The following is a 21,821-nucleotide window of genomic DNA, read 5'->3' as shown; positions in this document are numbered from 1 at the left end:
TGTCTCCCTGTCTATAATAACACCCTCCTGCCAGTAGTGGTGCTGCAGTACCCTAATGTGTATTTATAGGTTGACAAGTATATTTAGGGAGTTTCCATTATAAATATGGACAAAGGAATTTCTTATGGAAAAAGTTGACAAACACAAGATTTTTAGTACAAGACAACTGGTACTTTTAAAAAAAAAAGATACAGCAGACAACACGACAGCCTCATACGTGGTTTCAAGTTCGATTTTACTCAATAAAGGTCACAGACCTGAAATGCTAACTCTGTTTCTCTCTCTACAAATGCTGCCAGACCTGTTGAGAATTTCCAGCATTTTCTATTATTTCAGATTTCCAGCATTGCAGTATTTTGCTTTGGTTTTGATTTTACTCTAGGCAGGTCAAAAGGGTGCAAATTGGCTCCTTTGTCATAATCACGTGTTCGTGAATAACTGTCCACAAAGCACTGCAGATATGCAACTAAGTGACAAGAACTGGGGGCATCTGGGACAATTCCAGGATTTGGAGCAGGGGAGGGAGCATGTAACCCATGACCAAAATATTTGAGGCAACACATTCTCTCCCCTTTACTGGTTGCACCCATGCAATGCAGCATGAAGCAGATATCAGGATAGAAATAAACTGTGATCTAAAAAATTGTGATCCCGTTTCCACTATGGAAAAATAAAACAAGGTTTCTACATTGAGAAGATATATGTGGAATCTGTGGTGTTCAATGATATGATCCTACCTCACTTAAACCAAATCTAATTGATAGCAGTTCAGAGTATATTTTCACTTTTTTATTCATGATCTTTTCTATGGGTCTTCCTGGTCATCAGAGTGATGGGGAAAGGAAAACTTTCCATTTCAGATGTCCAATGTCTGCATCTAGCAGTCCTAAGATTAGCTACAGCAGGTAGATGCAGAATAAACCTTCATTCATTCAGTCCAAATAATATGCCTCAGCTCTTCACTGTCGACTGCACTGGTGTGATACTTCTCTATTTCTTACACCAGCAGCCTTGCAGACTGAATTTAGTGCCAGTTAGCCCAATATGCACATCTTTTGGCCACACTAGAAAATGGACTGAAGCCACCTAAACCCACAGTCAGCAAGAAGTAGGCAGGCAACCAATCAATCTGGGTTGGAGACTTGATAGTTATAAACCATTGTCATTTCCACTGATACAGCAAGCAAATAGGAATAACTCTCATAGACAAGCAAGAATCAATGAAGAGGTGTTGAACTGGAACAGTCAGGTTAGGAATAATGAAGTGTTGTTTTAACTTTATGGTTTTTTATAAAGGCTAAGAGGAAAGACAAATGTACCATCACCACTAACATCATCATCAAAAACATCCCCATCACCAATGCCCAATAGTGAAAATAAAACAAATGAAATAACAGAAAACTCATACATTGTCATTTTGGATTCTGGTCCACCAGATCTGGAAATAGAACACACTTTAGTTAGATTTTGCAAGGCACACAAACCTCACACCTTCCTACAAGCAGACAGTTTGGAGTAATTCTGTACATGCATTCAAATGGAGTTCTATTAATTTTATTTTTTCCAGACTAAAAATCATCTCTGAATTCATGCAAAAATGATTAGAAAACCTATCATAAAATCATCCTGATTTATTAATTTGTGCAATTCTTTGTATAGGAATCTGTGGGCAGGAATTCTGGAATTAATGTATTTTAATTAATATGCAGAGAGTGTGATTTTCCTGACTATGCAAGATAGAAATGCATGGTACATATCCATACTTAGCAGCAACTGCAACTGGGCGGATGTGTTTAACTTCAACACTGTGGAAGAAAAGACATTTATTATTAAGCTTCCAGCACAAACAGCAGAAGGAATTGGGGTACAAAAACAATAGGAGAGGGGATTTTAAAACACGTTTAAACCCCTACCTCTTAATTCCTGTGTCCATTGGAGATTCATCATTGATGAGCTCAGACTCACTTCGTGCGATCCTCATGGCAAGCTCTCGATCCCGTCGCTCTTGCTCGAGCAGTGTCTGCTTACGGGCTTCCTCCTCACGCTCCATAGCGATCTGAGCCTCAAATTCAGCCTGGAAACCACAAAATGTGCATTAGACCATTTAAACTAAGGCGACTATTTGGTTAGCTCTTGATAATGGTAATGTCAGTCAATGCCATTATAGACAAGCAAATATCAAAGAAAATGGGCAATATCTCCAACATCCTTGAATGTCTAATGGAAAGCAAATTCACTCCTTCCTAACTAACAATGGGCTAACTTCAGATGTCAGAGCTGTTCTTACAACATTAGAACTAAGGGTACAAGAGAGTTGATGGAGCTTTTGAATTTCAAGTGAAGATTGGTTGGAAAGTGATGATAATCGAGTGAAAGATGGCTTTTGTCTTAGTTTATTCAGACAAAAAATGGAATAGGCCATTGGAACAGTTGTTCAGAGACTCAAACCAAGATTGAAAAGAAAATAAGCCAAGCTAAAATTAAGGGATTTCATCCAGTTCAACAAAAGAAATTTTGCAGTATTGATTGTTGCTAAATTATCAGACTGCTTTTCTGACATTCAGTACTGGATGAACAGAAATTTTCTCCAATTAAACATTGGGAAGACTGAAGCCATGGTCTTTGGTCTTGATTCCAAACTCTGCTCCGTAGTTACTGACTCCATCCCTCTCCCTAGCAACCGCCTGAGACAAAACCAGACTGTTCACAATCTTGGAGCCATATTTGACCCTAAGACGAGCTTCTGGCCTCATCTCTGCGCCACCACAAAGACCTTCATAACATCACCTGACTTTGCCCCTGCTGCAGCTCATTTGCTGCTGAAACCACCCGTTTTCTAGGAGAAGAAAGTCACAAGTCTTTTCACTAATACCTGACTTCAATAGCAAGCATACAATTGCTATCAAGTTACATTGCTATACAAGAAGATTATGATGTAAAGTGTAGTCCTCAAGATTGTAACTCTGAAACTGAGCTATAAGTTATGGTATCTTCAGCTGAACCCATCTAAGGCTGCAAGTCTGCAGTGCTGAAGAAATTCACAGAAAGTTGAACCAAACTACAGTGATCCTATTGCTGTTTTGTATCCAAATTATTTTACTATTCCATAAATAGAGCTAGGAAGATAACACTCTGTGTTGCTTTCATTTCTTCATTTTTGGTGAACCAAGAGTTAAATAGTTTCCAAACTGATGTTGATTTTTACTTAGATGATCAGCAGAGTATTTTTCTTATTCAGTGGGATAATTGGACCCTATTCAAATACAGCATTTTAATAATGAATCCACAGCATCCACATGCATTGCAGTGTCAGAAATCTTTCATCTATCACTCCCTTTTTAATGTTTGCTTCAACATGCAAAACCGACACAACTCACCCTCAAGTTAAGAGATATTTTCCACTAGCTCAGTCTATACTAGTAGTTTCACAATTAGAACATGCCTTATCTACAGCTGGACTAAAGGAACTATCCTTCAGACAGCCCACATTCTCTAGCAGTCACTGCATGATGAACTTTCCAAATAGCATTCATAGAGTTATCAGGGACATGGCGTTCTACTCAGCCCAGCAAAGCAGGCTGGACAAAGAATTTTACATTTATTAGTACACATGCCCAGAAGCAGTAAAACTTCGAAAGAACACCGTGAAGGAGAGTACATAATGGTTTCTGGACCATAAAGACTCTACCCACTTTCTCCAACAGCCTGGAGTAACAATGCTATAATGATTCAGAACATTAGGAAGTGGTAGGACATTCAGTCCTTGAAGCTTTCCCCACCATTTTATTAGATCGTGGCTGATCTGTACTTAGAGTCATAGAATTATACAGCACAGAAACAGGCCCTTCGGCCCATCATGTCTGTGCCGGCCATCCAGCACCCAACTATTCTAATCCCATATTCCTGCACTTGGCCCGTAGCCTTGTACGCTATGGGATTTCAAGTGCTCATCTAAATACTTCTTAAATGTTGTGAGGGTTCCTGCCTCCACCACCTCTTCACGCAGTGTGTTCCAGATTCCAACCACCCTCTGGGTGAAAAACTTTTTCCTCAAATCCTCTCTAAACCTCCGACCCCTTACCCTAAATCTATGCCCCCTGTTCTTGATCCCTCCACTAAGGGAAAAAGGTTCTTCCTATCTAACCGAACAATGCCACTCATAATCTTGTACACCTCAATCATGACCCCTCAGCCTTCTCTGCTCGAAGGAAAACAATCCTAGCCTTTTCAGTCTCTCTTCATAGCCGAAATGCTCCAGCCCAGGCAACATCCTGGTGAATCTCCTTTGTACCATCTCCAGTGCAATCACATCCTTCCTATAGTGTGGTGACCAGAACTGTACACAGTTCTCCAGCTGTGGCCTAACTAGCATTTTGTACAGCTCCATCATAACTTCCCTGTTCTTATATTCTATGCCTCAGCTAATAAAGGCAAGTATCCCATACGCCTTCCTAACCACCTTAGGTGATCCCTACCCCTTACCTAACAAACTCTATTGATCCCTACCCCTTACCTAACAAACTCTATTGATCTCAGTCCTTAAGACTTTGATTAACTCAGCACACCCAGCCGTTCAGGGGGAAATAATTTCAGATTTCTACTATCCTTTGTGCAATAAAATTCTTCTTGATTTCACTCCTAAATGGCTTAGCTCTAAATTTAACATTAGCACCCCTCATATTCTTGATAATTCCATCAGAGTAAATAGCTTCTCGGTATCTACCCTATCAAATCCTTTTCACATTTTAAACACCTTTATCAGGTCATCCCTCAAATCTCATTCTTCTATACTCCATAGATTCTGCTCATTAGCAGCTTGAACATTGCTAACTGTCTGACAATGTCTACGGGGAAATATCTGAACCAGTGTTTGTTTTTGTTGAGTCTCCAGATCACCTTAATCAAGTCTGATGTCCATACTGACAATATCCCAAACAAAAATAGCAATCCGATGAGCACCATTTTTCACATCTTGAAAAATTCAAACCTGCAGACGACGCTTTTCTTCCTCCTCTTTCTTCCTCTCCTCCTCCTCAAGTTTCCTCTTCAACTCCATATCAGCTTTCCTAGTGAAAACAGAACAGCAAGATGCTTTTATAAGTTACAGCCAAAGGTCCCAACACAGCATGAGGAGCTAATGTGAGATCAACAAGAGAAACATCGCACAAGTACAACATGAAAATCTTCTGGAATCAGTTGTCACTAACAGACATTCTGCAAGCGCCTGGTTATAAGGGCATCATACAACATTGGAATTAAATAGGATTTAATCTCGAGTGAGCCCCCAATTAATATGTCACGACCGACCGCTCAAGACAAAGCCCCCAATCAACATATATGATTCTGATTGTGGTGGGATAAACGCACTGTTGATTCAGGCAACGAGAATGCATATTTGAAGCTGGCTGTATCCTAAGCCAACAAGAACTTTTTAAAAAAATTCTTTCATGGGATGTGGGCATCGCTGGATAGGCCAGCATTTATTGCCCATCCCTAATTGCCCTCGAGAAGGTGGTGGTGAGCTGCCTTCTTGAACTGCTGCAGTCCATTTGAGGTAGGCGCACACACAGTGCTGTTAAGAAGGGAGTTCCAGGATTTTGACCCAGCGATAGTGAAGGAACGGCGATATAGTTCCAAGTCAGGAATGTTGTGTGACCTGGAGGGGAACCTCAGGTGATAGTGCTCCCATGCATTTGCTGCCCTTGTCCTTCTAGTTGGTAGAGGTCATGGGTTTGGAAGGTGCTGTCTGAGAAGCCTTGGTGCATTGATGCATCTTGTAGATGGTACACACTGCTGCCACTGTGCGTCGGTGGTGGAGCGAGTGAATGTTTGTGGATGGGGTGCCAATCAAGCGGGCTGCTTTGACCTGGATGGTGTCGAGCTTCTTGAGTGTTGTTGGAGCTGCACCCATCCAGGCAAATGGAGAATATTCCATCACACTCCTGACTTGTGCCATGTAGATGGTGGACAGGCTTTGGGAAGTCATAAGGGGAGTTACTCACCTCAGGATCCCTAGCCTCTGACCTGCTCTTGTAGCCATGGTATTTATATGGCTACTCCAGTTCAGTTTCTGGTCAATGGCAGCCCCTAGGATGTTGATAGTGGGGAATTCAGCGATGGTACTGCCATTGAATGTCAAGGGGAGATGGCTAGATTCTTTCTTGTTGGAGATGGTCATTGCCTGGCACTTGTGTGGCACGACTGTTACTTGCCACTTATTAGCCCAAGCCTGGATATTGTCCAGATCTTGCTGAATTTCTACACGGACTGCTTCAGTATCTGAGGAGTAGTGAATGGTGCTGAACATTGTGCAATCATCAGCAAACTTCCCCACTTCTGACTTTATAATTGAAGGAAGGTCATTGATGAAGCAGCTGAAGATGGTTGGGCCTAGGACACTATCCTGAGGAACTCCTGCAGTGATATCCTGGAGCTCAGATGATTGACCTCCAACAACCACAACCATCTTCCTTTGCGCTAGGTATGACTCCAACCAGTGGAGAGTTTCCCCCTGATTCCCATTGACTTTAGTTTTGCTCGGGCTCCTTGATGCCATACTCGGTCAAATGCTGCCTTGATGTCAAGGGCAGTCACTCTCACCTCACCTCTGGAGTTCAGCTCTTTTGTCCATATTTGAACCAAGGCTGTAATGAGGTCAGGAGCTGAGTGGCCCTGGCAGAACCCAAAGTGAGCAGATTATTGCTAAGCAAGTGCTGCTTGATGACACTGTTGATGACACCTTCCACCACTTTACTGATGATTGAGTGTAGACTGATGGGGCGGTAATTGGCCGGGTTGCACTTGTCCTGCTTTTTGTGTACAGGATATACCTGGGCAAGTTTCCACATTGCCGGGTAGATGCCAGTGTTGCAGCTGTACTGGAACAGCTTGGCTAGGGGCGCGGCAAGTTCTGGAGCACAGGTCTTCAGTACTATTGCTGGAATATTTTCAGGGCCCATAGCCTTTGCAGTATCCAGTGCCTTCAGTCCTTTCTGGATATCACGTGGAGTGAATCTAATTAGCTGAAGTCTGGCATCTGTGATGTTGGGGACTTCAGGAGGAGGCCGAGATGGATCATCAACTCGGCACTCCTGGCTGAAGATTGTTGCAAATGCTTCTGCCTTATCTTTCACACTGATGTGCTGGGCTCCCCATCATTGAGAATGGGGATATTTGTGGAGCCACCTCCTCCAGTTAGTTGTTTAATTGTCCACCACCATTCATGGCTGGATGTGGCAGCACTGCAAAGCTCAGATCGGATCCGTTGGTTATGGGATCGCTTAGCTCTGTCTCTTGCATGCTGCTTACGCTGTTTGGCACGCAGGTAATCCTCTGTTGTAGCTTCACCAGGTTAACACCTCATTTTGAGGTATGCCTGGTGCTGCTCCTGGCATGCCCTCCTGCAGTCTTCATTGAACCAGGGTTGGTCTCCTGGCTTGATGGTAATGGTAGAGTGGGGAATATGCTGGACCATGAGGTTACAGATTGTGGTTGAATACAACTCTGCTGCTGCTGATGGCCCACAGCGCCTCATGGATGCCCAGTTCTACATTGCTAGATCAGTTCGAAATCTATCCCATTTAGCACAGTGATAGTGCCAGACAACACGATGGACGGTATCCTCAATGTGAAGGCAGGACCTCGTCTCCACAAGGACTGTGCGGTGGTCACTCCTACCAATGCTGTCAACGACAGATGCTTCTGCGACAGATAGATTGGGGAGGACGAGGTCAAGTTGGTTTTTCCCTCGTTGGTTCCCTCACCACCTTCCGCAGGCCCAGTCTAGCAGCTAGGTCCTTTTGGACTCGGCTAGCTCGGTCAGTAGTGGTGCTACCAAGCCACTCTTGGTGATGGATATTGAGGTCCCCCACCCAAGTGTTGTTCAACGTGGAGGAGTACTGACTCATCAGCTGAGGGAGGGCCGTAGGTGGTAATCAGCAAGGGTTTTCCTTGCCCATGTTTGACCCGATGGCATGAGACTTCATGGGGTGTGGAGTTGATGTTGAGGACTCCCAGGGCAACTCCCTCCCTACTGTATACCACTGTGCCGCTACCTCTGCTGGGTCCAGTGGGACAGGACATACCCGGGGATGGTGATGGCAGTATCTGGGACATTGTCTGTAAGGTATGATTCCGTCAGTATGACTACGTCAGGCTGTTGCTTGATTAGTCTGTCGGACACCTCTCCCAACTTTGGCACAAGTCCCCAGATGTTAGTAAGGAGGAGTTTGCAGGGTCGGCAGGGCTGGGTTTGCCTTTGTCATTTCCGGTGCCTAGGTCGACGCGGGGTGGTCTGTCCGGTTTCATTTCTTTTTATTGACTTCGTAGCGGTTAGATACAACTGAATGGCTTGCTCGGTCATTTCAGAGGGCATTTAAGAGTCAACCACATTGCTGTGGGTCTGGAGTCACATGTAGGCAGCAGATTTCCTTCCCTAAAGGACATTAGCGAACCAGATGGGTTTTTACAACAATCGACAATGGTTTCATGGCCATCATTAGACTAGCTTTTAATTCCAGATTTATTCATTGAATTCAAATTCCACCTTCTGCTGTGGTGGGATTCGAACCCATGTCCCCAGAGAAATAGCCTGCGTCTCTGGGTTACTAGATAATACCACTGTGCCACCGCCTCTCCAAATGCATATTTGAAGCTGGCCATATCTTATGGCAACGAGAATGCATTCTTGACTCAGTCCCTGCAGCTTGCTGCACTATCCCAGGCCCCAAACACTCCTTTCAGGTGAAGCAGCGATTTACTTGTACTTCTTTCAATGTAGTATACTGTATTCGCTGCTCACAGTGTGGTATCCTCTACATTGGGGAGACCAAGCGCAGACTGGGTGACCGCTTTGCGGAACATCTCCGCTCAGTCCGCAAGCAGGACCCTGAGCTTCCGGTTGCTTGCCATTTCAACACTCCCCCCTGCTCTCATGCTCACATCTCTGTCCTGGGATTGCTGCAGTGTTCCAGTGAACATCAACGCAAGCTCGAGGAACAGCATCTCATCTACCGATTAGGCACACTACAGCCTGCCGGACTGAACATTGAGTTCAATAATTTCAGAGCATGACAGCCCCCCACTTTACTTTCATTTTTAGTTATTTTTTCTTCCTTTTTTTTTTTTACATTCCTTTTTACATTTTTTACAATCTTTTTTTGCATTTATTTCATTTCATCTTAGTTTGTTCAGTTTGCTTACCCACTGTTTTTTTCAGGTTGTTTTTCTTCAGGTTTGCAGTTGCTGCTGTTCAATATTCAGTATATTCATACCTAATCTGTACTAATGCTTTGTCTTTCAACACACCATTAACATATTGTTTGCCTTTGCTCCGTGACCTTTTGGTCAGCTATGTGGCCTGGTCCAATCTGCACCTTCTCCTTTGTTATCTCTTGCCCAACCCCCACCTCACTTGTTTATAATCTGTGACTTTTCTAATATTTGTCAGTTCCGAAGAAGGGTCACTGACCCGAAACGTTAACTCTGCTTCTCTTTCCACAGATGCTGCCAGACCTGCTGAATGAATCCAGCATTTCTTGTTTTTGTTTCAGATTTCCAGCATCCGCAGTATTTTGCTTTTATTTGAGATGTTTAACAGATTATCTATCATTGCAACACAGAAAGCTGATCCAGAGATATACCGAATAGCACAGACGGCTCTGTCATAAGCTGAGGCGAAAGGAGTTCCAGAAGGCTATTTATATGTCAAACGGGGTTTTGAGGAGGAAATGGAGACTGTCTTATAGATCTGCAGACGAAGACTGGACAATTGTTGAACAGATAGTGGTACCACCTAAATATCGACAAGGATTATTAAGGTTAGCACATGACATGTGCAGGACGCAGGGGAATTCGGAAGACCAAATCACGCAAAAGCCAACATTATTACTGGCCAGGTCTTACAAAGGATGAGACACTATTTTATGGAACATGCCACACCTGGCAAATAGTGGGAAAACCACAACCTACTATAAAACCAGGAGATGAGGTATTAGTGTTGTTACCGTCACAGGGAGAACCATTAAAAGCACGATTCAGTGGCCCATATAGAGTGATAAAAGTGTGGTTAAGATACTTGATTGACACTCCTGATCACTGGAAGAACAACCGGTTGTGTCACATTAATATGCTCAAACAATATTACCACAGGGAGGAGGATAAGCCAGTACAGCTAAATCAGGTAATCGGGACTGTTGAGAAGAAAAAGGATAGTGAGGATGAGGCAGAAGCAGGCCTAGGAAATTCTCAGACTGAATCTCCAACTATCCAATTAGCGAATACAGAATGGCTAGGAAAATTTAAAAAAAGGCTTTTACACTTAGAAGTAAAACAGCATGAAGGCTCAACCAGAGTTTTCACAACATTTCAAAAAGTTTGTAGGGATAAGCCAGGATGTGGGTATAGGGGGGACCATTCCTTTAAAACAACATCCTTGCCGCTTAGATCCAGACAGACAGGCCCAAGTGGAAGCAGAGGTACAACACATGCTGAAGGGCAGCTTAGTTGAACCTCGTGAGGGCAGCTGGAATTCACAGGTGGTCTTGATGTGTAAACCAGGTGGGTCAGCTCAAACTTGCATAGACTCTAGAAAAGTGACCGTGGTAAAGAAGGCAGACTCTGACCCAAATTCCTATTTAAAGGACTGTATGGACAGTGTGTGCAACACCATGTGTCTTAAAGAGATAGATGTGTTGGAGGGATATTGCCAAATTCCTTTGGCAACCCAGGGTAAGAAAAAGTCAGCTTCTGTTACACCGGACAGGATTTTCCAGTATCAAGTGATGCCACATAAGTTAAGGGGTACTCGAGAAACTTCTCAGAGAATAGCAAACCCAGTAGGGGCCAGTGTTCCTAGCTGTGCAGTTCACCTGGCTGAGGTGATGGACAATAGGAACATTTGGAAGGAAAACGCAAAACAACTGGAAGATAATCCTTGGAAATTTGAAATGGGTTAATTGGGCAACATTTTTGCAAATTTAAAGCCACAAATGTTCTGGTGGAACTTGTTGCTGTAATCTTACCATTTTAGAAGATTGTATATCTGTAAATGCAGGAAAAAATGTTAGCTTTTTCTTTTCAAATTGTATTTTTTACATATTGTAATGAAACACATTTCAGGAATGGCGTTTCATTCTGCCAGGGGCAGGGGGTTATGATCCTGTAGTTTTTTCTTTTCTGGGAATTATGCAGTGTGCTTTTAAAGCTGTAACAGGATCAGTATGGCTTTAAGGCAGCAAGCTGAAGTGACTGAGTCAAAGAATGCACTCTCGTTGCCATAGGATACAGCCAGCTTCAAATAAGTATTCTTGTTGCCATAGGATACAGCCAGCTTCAAATATGCATTCTTGTTGCCGTAGGATACAGCCACTCAGGACCAAGGGCACAAGATACAATGTTGCCGATTGACATTTGAAACTACCTGAAAAATTGGCTTTTGAGACACAGTTAACAAACACACACAGACAGCTGGACCAACAAATACTGAAGGAAATGAGAGCTCTCTCTCAGTTTATTTAAACTCTATTCATCATACTCTCAGAATTCTGATGTCAAGCCAGATTAATTTCTTAAAAGAAAATAACCAAATTCCTTAACAACTGAACTGATTGCTGAAATTCATCGCTGAGAAAGAGCATCAATTCAACTGCTGAATTAGACTACGGACGGTTCTGCTGTTGAAGAACCTTTTATCCCCCCATCGGATGGCTGTGAGAACTTCAAATAACCTTGAAATGTTCCACATTGGAAGATTTTACTTTGGCAGGAGCATAAATATGTAAGGCCACTAATTTTTCTATTTTAAATGTTGTTTATATCTTAGTAGTGTTTAAGAATTTAGTTTTTCTAATTAAACAGTTAATTTGTTGATCTGATGACATGGTTTGGTTAGCCTCATTCGGGGAGGGGGGGTCGTTAACAGATTGCACAATTTGGCTAGGTCTTTCTTTAATTTGGAAAGTTTAAAATGATATGTCAGGCGATCTGTGGAGGGACGGGACTGTACCAACAGTGCATTTCTCCCATCACAATCAGAATCATATATTTTGATTACGGGCTTTGTCTTGAGTGGTCAGTCGTAACACTAAAAATGTTCTGCAAGAGCCTGGCTATAAGGACATCACACAGCATAATCCGTTGCAAAGCTTCTTCTTGTAGATTCATAATTTAAAAGGAACATGCACCAAGTATCCATGAAATGTATTAAATATTGAACAAATACATCAATATTCAACATGTTATCAACTGATCACACACCCTTCTGATAATATAATCAGGTCACTTTGGGTTTACTTTCAATTTTACACATATTGCAAAATATACCCATAATTATTTATGCATTCATGGGTAACTCAACATATACCCTTCTGTGAATGTATCTCAGGAAGCCAGATGACAGAGAGACTATGCACTGAATCCCTCAACTCTTCTGTAACTCTCAGATTTTGACTGTGCTCAGGTTATTGATGGATTTGATTACAGCACTGAGAGATGGAGCACAATTCCATTACCGCTTAATAACCCAATAGGCTACAAACATCCTAGATCAGGTTAAACGCAGAACAAAGCTCTCTCAACTCTACCCAAAACAAGTTTCACAGCCAACTGCACTGGGATTCTTTTTTCATTCTCCACAAGAACCATCCTTATTGCCCTAGTAAGACTGACAATTTTTGCCATCATGTCCTCAGGTTTGTATTGTGGAGATTCATCTGTCCAGATTCAAATACACAAATACCCATACCTGTACTGATACACTCTTACATACAGACACAGACACTTACAGCCGGCGTTCTTCTTCCTCTTGCTTGCGTCGCCGCTCCTCCTCCTCACGCCGCTTCTGTTCTCGTTCCATTTCCAGTTGGATGCATCGCAGTCGCTCAGCTTCCTCCTCCTCTTGTTTCTTCTTCTGGAGTGTGTTGAGAAGCTGTTCTGAGCGTTTCACCAGAGCAACATATTCCTTATCAATCTGATCTCTGGTCATTATGCTGTTCTAAGGAAAGCAAAGAGAAGGAAAAGACTGTCACAGGTCAACTTGGACAGGGTTCAGTATAGGTACCCTGGCAGTGCACATTGCTGACTCTGAATTAGGTGGTCACAAGGTCAGATTGTCCATCTTCTCAAGTCCCTGACACTCATACCTTGGTTTTCAGTCATTTTCAGGAAAGTGATTTGCTGAAGCTCCATCGATTCCATCCTGGAAGTGGCTGGGGAAAGGGAAAGGAAGAAAAGCAAAAACTCATGTACAGCCAACTGGCTGTACTTGAAAGATGGTGGCAGCCAAAGCACAGTGGTTGTGGCTTCATCAATCCACCCTCTTACCTAGAAATTGTTTGGTGGCAAGTGACTGGAATAGAAAATAAAGTGAGGACAGAATTTTGATGCACTCCCATTATCCAAAGGCCCTCCAGCATCACTGTCCAGGATCACAGATGTAAAATAGTCACTTGGGTAAGGTACAGGTATGCTAATGGCACTTGTGCAGTAGACCTCAGCAAAGAAAATTTAAGATAAGAAAATTACATTTGTATACAGAGTTTTAAATTTATAGAATGAGGAAAGCTATACCTGTGCTTGACAAACTGACATGAATATTGTTTTATTTAAACAATTTGATTTTTGGATTTTTTTTTTTGTTTCACGGGTCAAATTTTGAAGGAGTTTCTCAATGAGCCATTATGGGCATCTCAAGTACATTTGCTGTCCCACAACTGGCAGTGAGGTTTGAAGGGGGGGGGGGGGGGGTGGCGGTGGCGGTGCGTATGGGTAGGTGAAGAGAAAGTGAGTAGCAAAAATCACTCAGCAACACTGCCCTTTTGTGAGATTTACATTATCTTGATCAGATGGCATTCCCTCAATTTTTACACAAGAGGCTTTACCAGGAGTATTGTAGATGTTCCATCCAATGGCATGTGACAAAATGTCAATGTTCCATTTACTAAGCCCATCATCATCTCCCTTCAGTACAATTATAACGAAAAGTCAGATACAGAAGTGAGAGCAGCAGAGGAAAATTAGAACTTTTACAAGTTTGTTCAAGCCTATTTATTCACTTACCTTAATTTTGGTCACAAGAGCATTAATTGATGAGTCCAGATCCTGGACCTGTTTACTCATCTCAGCCTTTCCCTCCCTCAGCGCCTTCACCACCTCAGTCATTCTATTCACTCGCTGCTTCAATGATTGCACCTTCACCAGACCATCAATGCTGTGGGGAAGAAAACTCAATTACAATGTGAAAAAATATTCCCAAATATAGATAAAGGAGCATGTACATGATCTGGAAAACCAATGGAATTAGAAGAGTGCTTCAGAATGAACACTAAAACACAGCGAAACAGGACTCAGCAACAGTAACGAACATGAAAGCCATTTATGTAGATTATTTTCTCACCAAAGACGAAACTAATCTTTTGTAAGATGCAATGATTATGCTTCCAACAGGACCACGATCTAGCCTGAAATAATAACACAAACTGAATATGACCCAACTTCTTCCAATTGTTGTATTGCCAATTGGAGGCCTGGGTTGCATGAGCAAGACAGTGGCATGCTATTTCACATCTAGACATTCGATAAGGTGCCATGTAAAAGGTTACTACACAGGATAAGAGCTCATGGTGTTGGGGTAATATATATGGAAAGAGATACATGGATTGGTTAGCAGGAAACAGAGTCGGGATAAATGGGGCACTTTCAGGTTGCAAAATGTAACTAGTGGAGTGCCGCAGGGATCAATGCTGGGGCCTCAACTATTTATGATCTATATTAATGACTTGGATGAATGGACCATGCATATTGTAGCCAAATTTGCAGACGATACAAAGAAAGGGTTATTTACGGCACAAAAGGAGGCCATTCGCCCACCGAGTCCATGCCAGCTCTCAATGGAGCTATTCAGGTAGGAAAGCAAGTTGTAAGAAGGACACCAAGAGTCTGCAAAACGATACAGGTAGGTTAAGTGAGTGGGTAAAAATCTGACAGATTGAGTATACTGTAGGAAAATGAGAGGATGTCCACTTTGGCAGGAAGAATAGAAAAGCAGATTATTTAAATGGAGAGAGATTGCAGAATGCTGTAGTACAGCAGGATCTGGGTGTCCTTGTACATGAATCACAAAAAGTTAGCATGCAAGTACAGCAAGTAATTAGGAAGGCAAATGGAATGTTGGCATTTATTGCAAGGAGGATGGAGTATAGAAGTAGAAGAAGGGTCACTGACCCGAAACGTTAACTCTGCTTCTCTTTCCATAGATGCTGCCAGACATGCGGAGTGGTTCCAGCATCCGCAGTATTTTGCTTTTATTACAGAAGTTTCTAGAGCTGTACAGGGTATTAGTCAGACCGCATCTAGAGTACTGCATACAGTTTTGGTCTCCTTACTTAGGGAGGGATATACTTACATTGGAAGCAGTTCAGAGTAGGTTCACTGGGCTAACTATTGGGATAAAGGTGTTGTCTTGTCAGGAAAGGTTGAGCAGTTTGGGCCAATACTCATCACGTGAAGAATGAAAGGTGATCTTATTGAAACATACAAAATTCTGAGGGGGCTTGACAGGGTACATGCTGAGAGGATCTTTCCCCTCATGGGGGAAACTGGAACTGGAGGCAGTTTCAAAATAGGGGCTCTTCCATTTAAAGATGAGGAGGAATTTCTTCTCTTAGAGGGTCATTAATCCTTGGAATTCTCTTCACCTGAGAGCAGTGGAGGCTAGCTCATTGAATATATTCAAGGCTGAGTCAGACAGATTTTTTATCTACAAGGGAGATGACAGCTTTGGAGGCGGGGGGGCGCGGGGGGTAGGCAGGAAAGTGGAGTTAAGGCCACAGTCAAATTAGCCATGATCTTATTGAATGGCGGAGCAGGCTCGAGAGGCTGAATGGCCTATTCCTGCTCCCATTTCTTATGTGCTTATATTCTACTATTTCAGGAAAACTGTGCTTAAGTGCATAGCTGACATGCTTCCTTTTTCTTTTGATTCTTTCCATTAGACATGCCACTAAGAAGCACTACTAATGGACTTGGTTATTAGACAGGTTTTACAAACATATCCAGCCCAGCCTACAGCTATTTGGAGACCAGGGCAATTGACCACTGCAACATCAAAGCTACTTAAAAAGTGAACTAACTTCTCCACCACTTACCGTGGTTTATGTTTTTTCTTGCATAGCCACATGCGGACAGTCTTTTGCATCTTAATACAGGAAGCAGCTCGGTACTTGATCTTGTTCGTCACTGCAGAAATAAATTATGTAAACACCTTTTAATATATAGTGTGTACACAGACTACATTCAGACCCCATATTTGTTCTTTAATTTAATAGGAAAGAGCAGGGAACCATAATGGTGTCAATTAGAATCTATTACAGCTTCAATTCTAACCAGCTTCAGTATGAAAATTATTATTTCTCAAAAAAAATCAAGCTACTGAAGACTGCATAGTACAGTGAGTTAAGTATCAGCTTTGTATCATCTGAATCAAATTAGAGTGCAGATTGATGGGTGAAAATGTTCCTGTCCACTGACTGCAAATGTAAAAGAAGAAATAAATTTGGACAGTCTCAAACTAATTCCCCAGATGCTCGGAGCACAGAACGACCCCTAGCTGGGCACTAACTGGAAGACTCACTCAAACAGATCCTATGATAGCCAGGGTGAGGAATGGAAAATATTACATTGATGCAGTAGGCACCTGTTATTCCAAAGTTAGAAAAAAGGGAGCTTTACTGGGTACCTAACCAAGGTAGGAATGATTAACAGTATATGCCCAAAATGGGAATGTTTCATTACCCAACATTAATATTCCTGTCTCAATCAGCATAAAATGCATTGGGAGCTTTAAAAAAAAACCCTGCAATGCAATTTTTTTTGAAGGGGAGGAGAGAAAAGTGCTAATGCTCAGAAATTAGTCAAACTTTCTCAATTCTTACCAATTTATGAGGTACAAGTGAGGAGTGTGATGGAATACTCTTCACTTGCCTGGATGAGTGCAGCTGCAACACTTAAGAAGCTCGATACCATCCAGGACAAAGCAGCCCACTTAATTGCCACTCCATTCATCACCTTAAGCTCTCTCTCTCCACCACCGGCGCACCTTGGCTACGGCGTGTACTATATGAAGGATGCACTGTCAAACTGACTACCTCCACCATCATGTAGGACAAGTGCAGCAGGTACAGGGGAACACCAACACCTCCAAGTCACACACGCATTCCCACTTGAACATATATTGTCATTCCTTTGTCACTGCTGGGTCAAATAAGTGGGACTCCCCACCTGACAGCACTGTGAGAGCACTTTCAGCACCCAGGACTGCAGTAGTTCAAGAGGAAGCCTTGTTATGATCTTCTCAAGGGCAAATAGGGATGGGCAATAAATGCCAGCATTACTAGTGATACCCAAATCCCCAGAATGAATACAGAAAAAAATGGCATCATACCGGTTAACATCAATTCCGTGGATTATTGCCCATGACACAGTATATAAACAAACACATTTTAAACATATTACAAACATGATGGGGAGAAATATTAGTATAAAAAATACATTCCACAAAGAGCACGACTGCCATACTTAAACTTACATTTGATGACAGACAGTGCGCACCACTGAACCTTCTTCCACCGGCTGCAAATGAGCCAGTGATTCACACGTTTCATCAACACCGCCAGATGCTGTGGGTCGGACTTCATGATCTGATCGAACTCTGCAAACTGAGCAGCAAACACAATTCAGATAATGCGGCCTCAATGGCTGCAGGGTTGTACTGGGGTTTTGATGAAGGGCCACACCCACTGCACCAAGCTATCTTTCACTATCAGATTCTGACAGACCTGGTGTGTAGTGTCATTATGTTCTCTTTTTACTACAGGCTCTATTGCACCACACTAAACATAATACAGATCATTGCAATGTAACAAACTAAAGCAAAAAAAAGATTTAGAAATCAAATAATAGAAACATACAATCTTACACTGAAGGCAACCATTTGTCTCATCATGCTGGTGCTGGCTTTTTCAAAGAGCTATCCAATTGGACCCATTTGCCTGATTTGTCCCCATTATCCTGCAATTTTCTCCCCTTCAAGTTTTTATTCAATTTGTTTTTGAAAGTTACCATTGAATTTGCTTTCACTACCCTTCCGGGGGTGCATTCCAGATCATAACTCACTACACAAAATGTACTCTTGCTGATCTTGACTTTTTTTTCCAGTCGTGGAAAAAAAGGTTCACATGCAATGGCCTGACACAAAAGTTGTGTATAGTTTAAATCCCTGCTCATGTTTGTGGCCAGGCCAGTGTGCGTCCAGGAGACCCCAGGAATCAAAGATTAATGTCCAGGATGTTGCTTCTTTTTAATTTGTTCATAGGATGTGGGCATTGCTGGCAGGGCCAGCATTTATTTTCCATCTCTAATTGCCCTTTAGAATGTGATAGTGAGCTGCATTATTGAACTGCAGTGGTTCATGGGCTGTAAGCACATGCACAGTGTCATTCGGGAGGGAGTTCCAGGATTTTGACCCAGTGACAGTGAAGGAACGGCAATATATTTCCAAGTCAGGATGGTGTGCGACTTGGAGGGGAACTTGCAGGTGGTGGTTTTCCCATGTGCCTGCTGCCCTTGTCTTTCCAGGTGGGACAGGTCACAGATTTGGAAGGTGCTGGCAAAGGAGCCTTGGTAAGTTGCTGCAGTGCATCTTGTAGATGGTACACACTGCTGCCACTGTGCACCAGTAGTGAAGGGAGTGAATGTTTAAGGTTGTGGATGGGGTGCCAACCAAATGGGCTGCTTAGTCCTGGATATTGTCAAGCTTAAGTATTGTTGGAACTGCACTCATCCAGGCAAGTGGGGTGTATTTTATCCAAGTCCTGACTTTAGCCTTGTGGATGGTGGACATGCTTTAGGGAGTCAGGAGGTGAGTTACTCGCCACAGAATACACAGCCCTGACCTGCTCTTGTAGCCACAGTATTTTTATGGCTGATCCAGTTAAGTTTCTGGCTAATGCTAACGGTGAGGGATTCAGTGATGGTGATGCTATTGAATGTCAAGGGCAGATGTCTAGATGGTGATGTCATTGCCTGGCACTTGTAAGGTGCGAATGTTACTTGCCACTGATTAGCCCAAGCCTGAATATAATCCAGGCCTTGCTACATGCGGACATTATCGGCTTCATTGTCTGAGGAGTCACAAATGGTACTGAAGACTGTGCAATCAGCAAACATCTCCATTTCTGACATTATGGTGGAGGGGAGGTCATTGGCGAAGCAGCTGAAAATGGTTGGATCGAGGACAGTGCCCTGAGAAGATTCTGCAATGATGACCTGGGGTTGGGTTGATTGGCCTCCAACAACCACAACCATCTTCCTTTGTGTTAGATATGACTCCAGCTAGTGGAGGTTTCCCTCCCCCACCATGCTCAGTCAAATGCTGCCTTGATGTCAAGGGTAGTCACTCCCACCTAACCTTTTTTTAAAAATCTGTTCCTGGGATGTGAGCATTGATGACAAGGCCAGCATTTGTTGCCCAACCTAATTGCCCTCAAGAAGGTGGTGTTGAGCCACCTTCTTGAACTGTTGCAGTCCATCTGGTGCAGGTACAGCTACAGTGTAGTTCGGAAGGGAGTTCCAGTTTTTTGAGGCAGCAAGTGAAGGACTGACGATATAGTTCCAAGTCAGGATGGTGTGAGGCTTGGAGGAGAATTTGCAGGATACGGGGGAGGTGCCAGATAATTGGAGAGTGGTAAATGTGACACCCTTATTCAAGAGTGTAAGGACAGTCCTAGCAACTACAGGCTAGTTAGTTTATCAGTGGTGGGGAGGGGTGGGTAAGGTATTAGAAACAATAATTGGCGGGTGTGCGGGGGGGTGGGGGGGAATTAACACACATTTGGAGAGGTTCGAGTTAATTAAGGATAGCCAGCACGGATTTGTAAAAGGCAGATCATGTGGTGGATGTTGTTTATATGGATTTTAAGAAAGCATTTGATAAGATAGCACATAAAAGGCTGGTTAACAAAACTGAAGCTCCAGCAACAGGAAGGTCAGTGTCCAATTGGATAAAAATAGGCTTATGGAACAAACACAGTGAGTCGTAGTAAATGGTTGCTTTTCAGACTGGAGGATGGTAGACAGTGGTGCTCCCCAAGGATCAGTGCTGGGACCACTGCTTATTTGCTATATATAAATGACTTGAGTCTTGAATACAGAGTAGAATCTCAAAATTTGCCAATGATACCAACCTTGGAGGTGTAGCAAACAGTGAGGATGATGTGAACTGCCTGCACCAAGACATAGATAGGCTAGCAGAAAAGTGGCACTGGAATTTAATACTGACAAGTGTGAGGTGATGCATTTTGGTAGAAGGAATATGAGGAGGCAATATATACTTCATGGCACAGTTCTAAAGAGTGTGCAGGAACTGAAGGACCTGGGAGTGCATGTGCATCAGTCTTTGAATGTGACAGGATAAGAGAATGGTTAGTGAAGCATATGGGATCTTGGGCTTCATAAACAGAGGCATCGAGTACAAAAACAGGGAAGTTATGCTGAATTTTATAAAGCACTGATTAGGCCCCAACTGGAGTACTGCATCCAGTTCTGGTCCCCACACTTCAGGAAGGATGTGAGGGTGCTTGAGAAGGTGCAGAGTTACCAGAATGATTCCAGGAATGGGGGATTTTAGTTACAAGGTTAGGTTGGAAAAACTGGGGTTGTTATCCTTAGAACAAGGGAGATTTAATAGAAGTGAACAAGATTATGACAGGCTTTGGTAAGTTAGAAAAGGAAAAATTGTTCCCATCAACTAATAGCACAAGGATTAGGGAACACAGATTGAAGGTTTTGGGCAAGAGATGCAGGGGGATTGTGAGGAAGAACTTTTTTTTTGACGCAGCATGTGGTAATGATCTGGAACTCGCTATCCACAAGGAAGGTGAAAGCGGAGACAATCAATGACTTCAGAAGGAAATTGGATAGCCACTTGAAGGAAACAGGTTTACAGGGCTACAGGGATTGAGACAAACTGAACAGCTCTGAGGACAGCCAGCATGATTCGATAGGCTGAATGGTCTTAGAATCATAGAAAGTTTAAGGCACAGAAAGAGGTCACAGCCCATCGTGTCTGTGCAGGCCGAAAAACGATCCACCTATTCTAATCCCACCTTCCAGGCATTTGGTCTGTAGCCCTGCAGATTACGGCACTTGAGGTGCATAGCTAGACTCCTTTTGAATGAGTTGAGGGTCTCTGCCTCAACTACCCTTTCAGGCAGTGAGTTCCAGATCATCACCACCCTGAAGATGAAAGTTTTTCCTCATCTCCCCTCTAATTTTTCTGCCAATCACTTTAAATCTATGCCCCCTCGTCACTGACCTCTCTGTTAAGGTGAATAGACCCTTCACCTCCACTCTATCCAGGCCACTCAAAATTTTGTACATTTCAATCAGATCTCCCCTCAGCCTTCTCTGTTCCAAGGACAGCAACCCCAGCCTATCCAATCTTTCCTCATAGCTGCATTTTTCCAGACTTGGCAACATCCTCATAAATTTCCTCTGTACTCTCTCTCATGCAATTACATATTTTCTGTAATGAGGTGACCAGAACTGCACACAGTACTAAAGTTGTGGCCTAACCAATGAGTTATACAGTTCCAGCATAACCTCCCTGCTCTTGCATTCTATACTTTGACTAATAAAGGAAAGGATTCCATATGCTTTCTTAACCACCTTATCAACCTGTCCTGCTACCTTCAGGGATCTGTAGACATTCATTCCTCACCTCACACTTCTCCAAGCTGAATTCCATTTGCCACTTTTCTGTCTATCTG

General features: G+C 42.9%; 1 protein-coding gene across 6 annotated transcripts in view; it reads right to left on the bottom strand.

Annotated features, from left to right (window-relative positions):
- LOC137376336 (unconventional myosin-VI-like) overlaps window positions 1-21,821 on the bottom strand; it is a 344,835-nt gene that overhangs the window by 23,866 nt on the left and 299,148 nt on the right. For all 6 annotated transcript variants that reach the window (XM_068044672.1, XM_068044673.1, XM_068044676.1 and 3 more), the window contains exons 23-30: window positions 17,582-17,711; window positions 16,143-16,233; window positions 14,056-14,206; window positions 12,783-12,991; window positions 4,988-5,066; window positions 1,914-2,074; window positions 1,764-1,805; window positions 1,409-1,438 (exon numbers count right to left, since the gene is read on the bottom strand). In XM_068044672.1, coding sequence (XP_067900773.1) covers window positions 1,409-1,438; window positions 1,764-1,805; window positions 1,914-2,074; window positions 4,988-5,066; window positions 12,783-12,991; window positions 14,056-14,206; window positions 16,143-16,233; window positions 17,582-17,711 — 893 coding nt within the window. The remainder of the gene's footprint in view (window positions 1-1,408; window positions 1,439-1,763; window positions 1,806-1,913; window positions 2,075-4,987; window positions 5,067-12,782; window positions 12,992-14,055; window positions 14,207-16,142; window positions 16,234-17,581; window positions 17,712-21,821) is intronic.

This window comes from Heterodontus francisci, chromosome 13, assembly GCF_036365525.1.
Source record: "Heterodontus francisci isolate sHetFra1 chromosome 13, sHetFra1.hap1, whole genome shotgun sequence".
NCBI lineage: Eukaryota > Metazoa > Chordata > Chondrichthyes > Heterodontiformes > Heterodontidae > Heterodontus > Heterodontus francisci.
The sequence above is the reverse complement of the archived record's forward strand: the minus strand, read 5'-3'. Positions and strand labels throughout refer to the sequence as shown.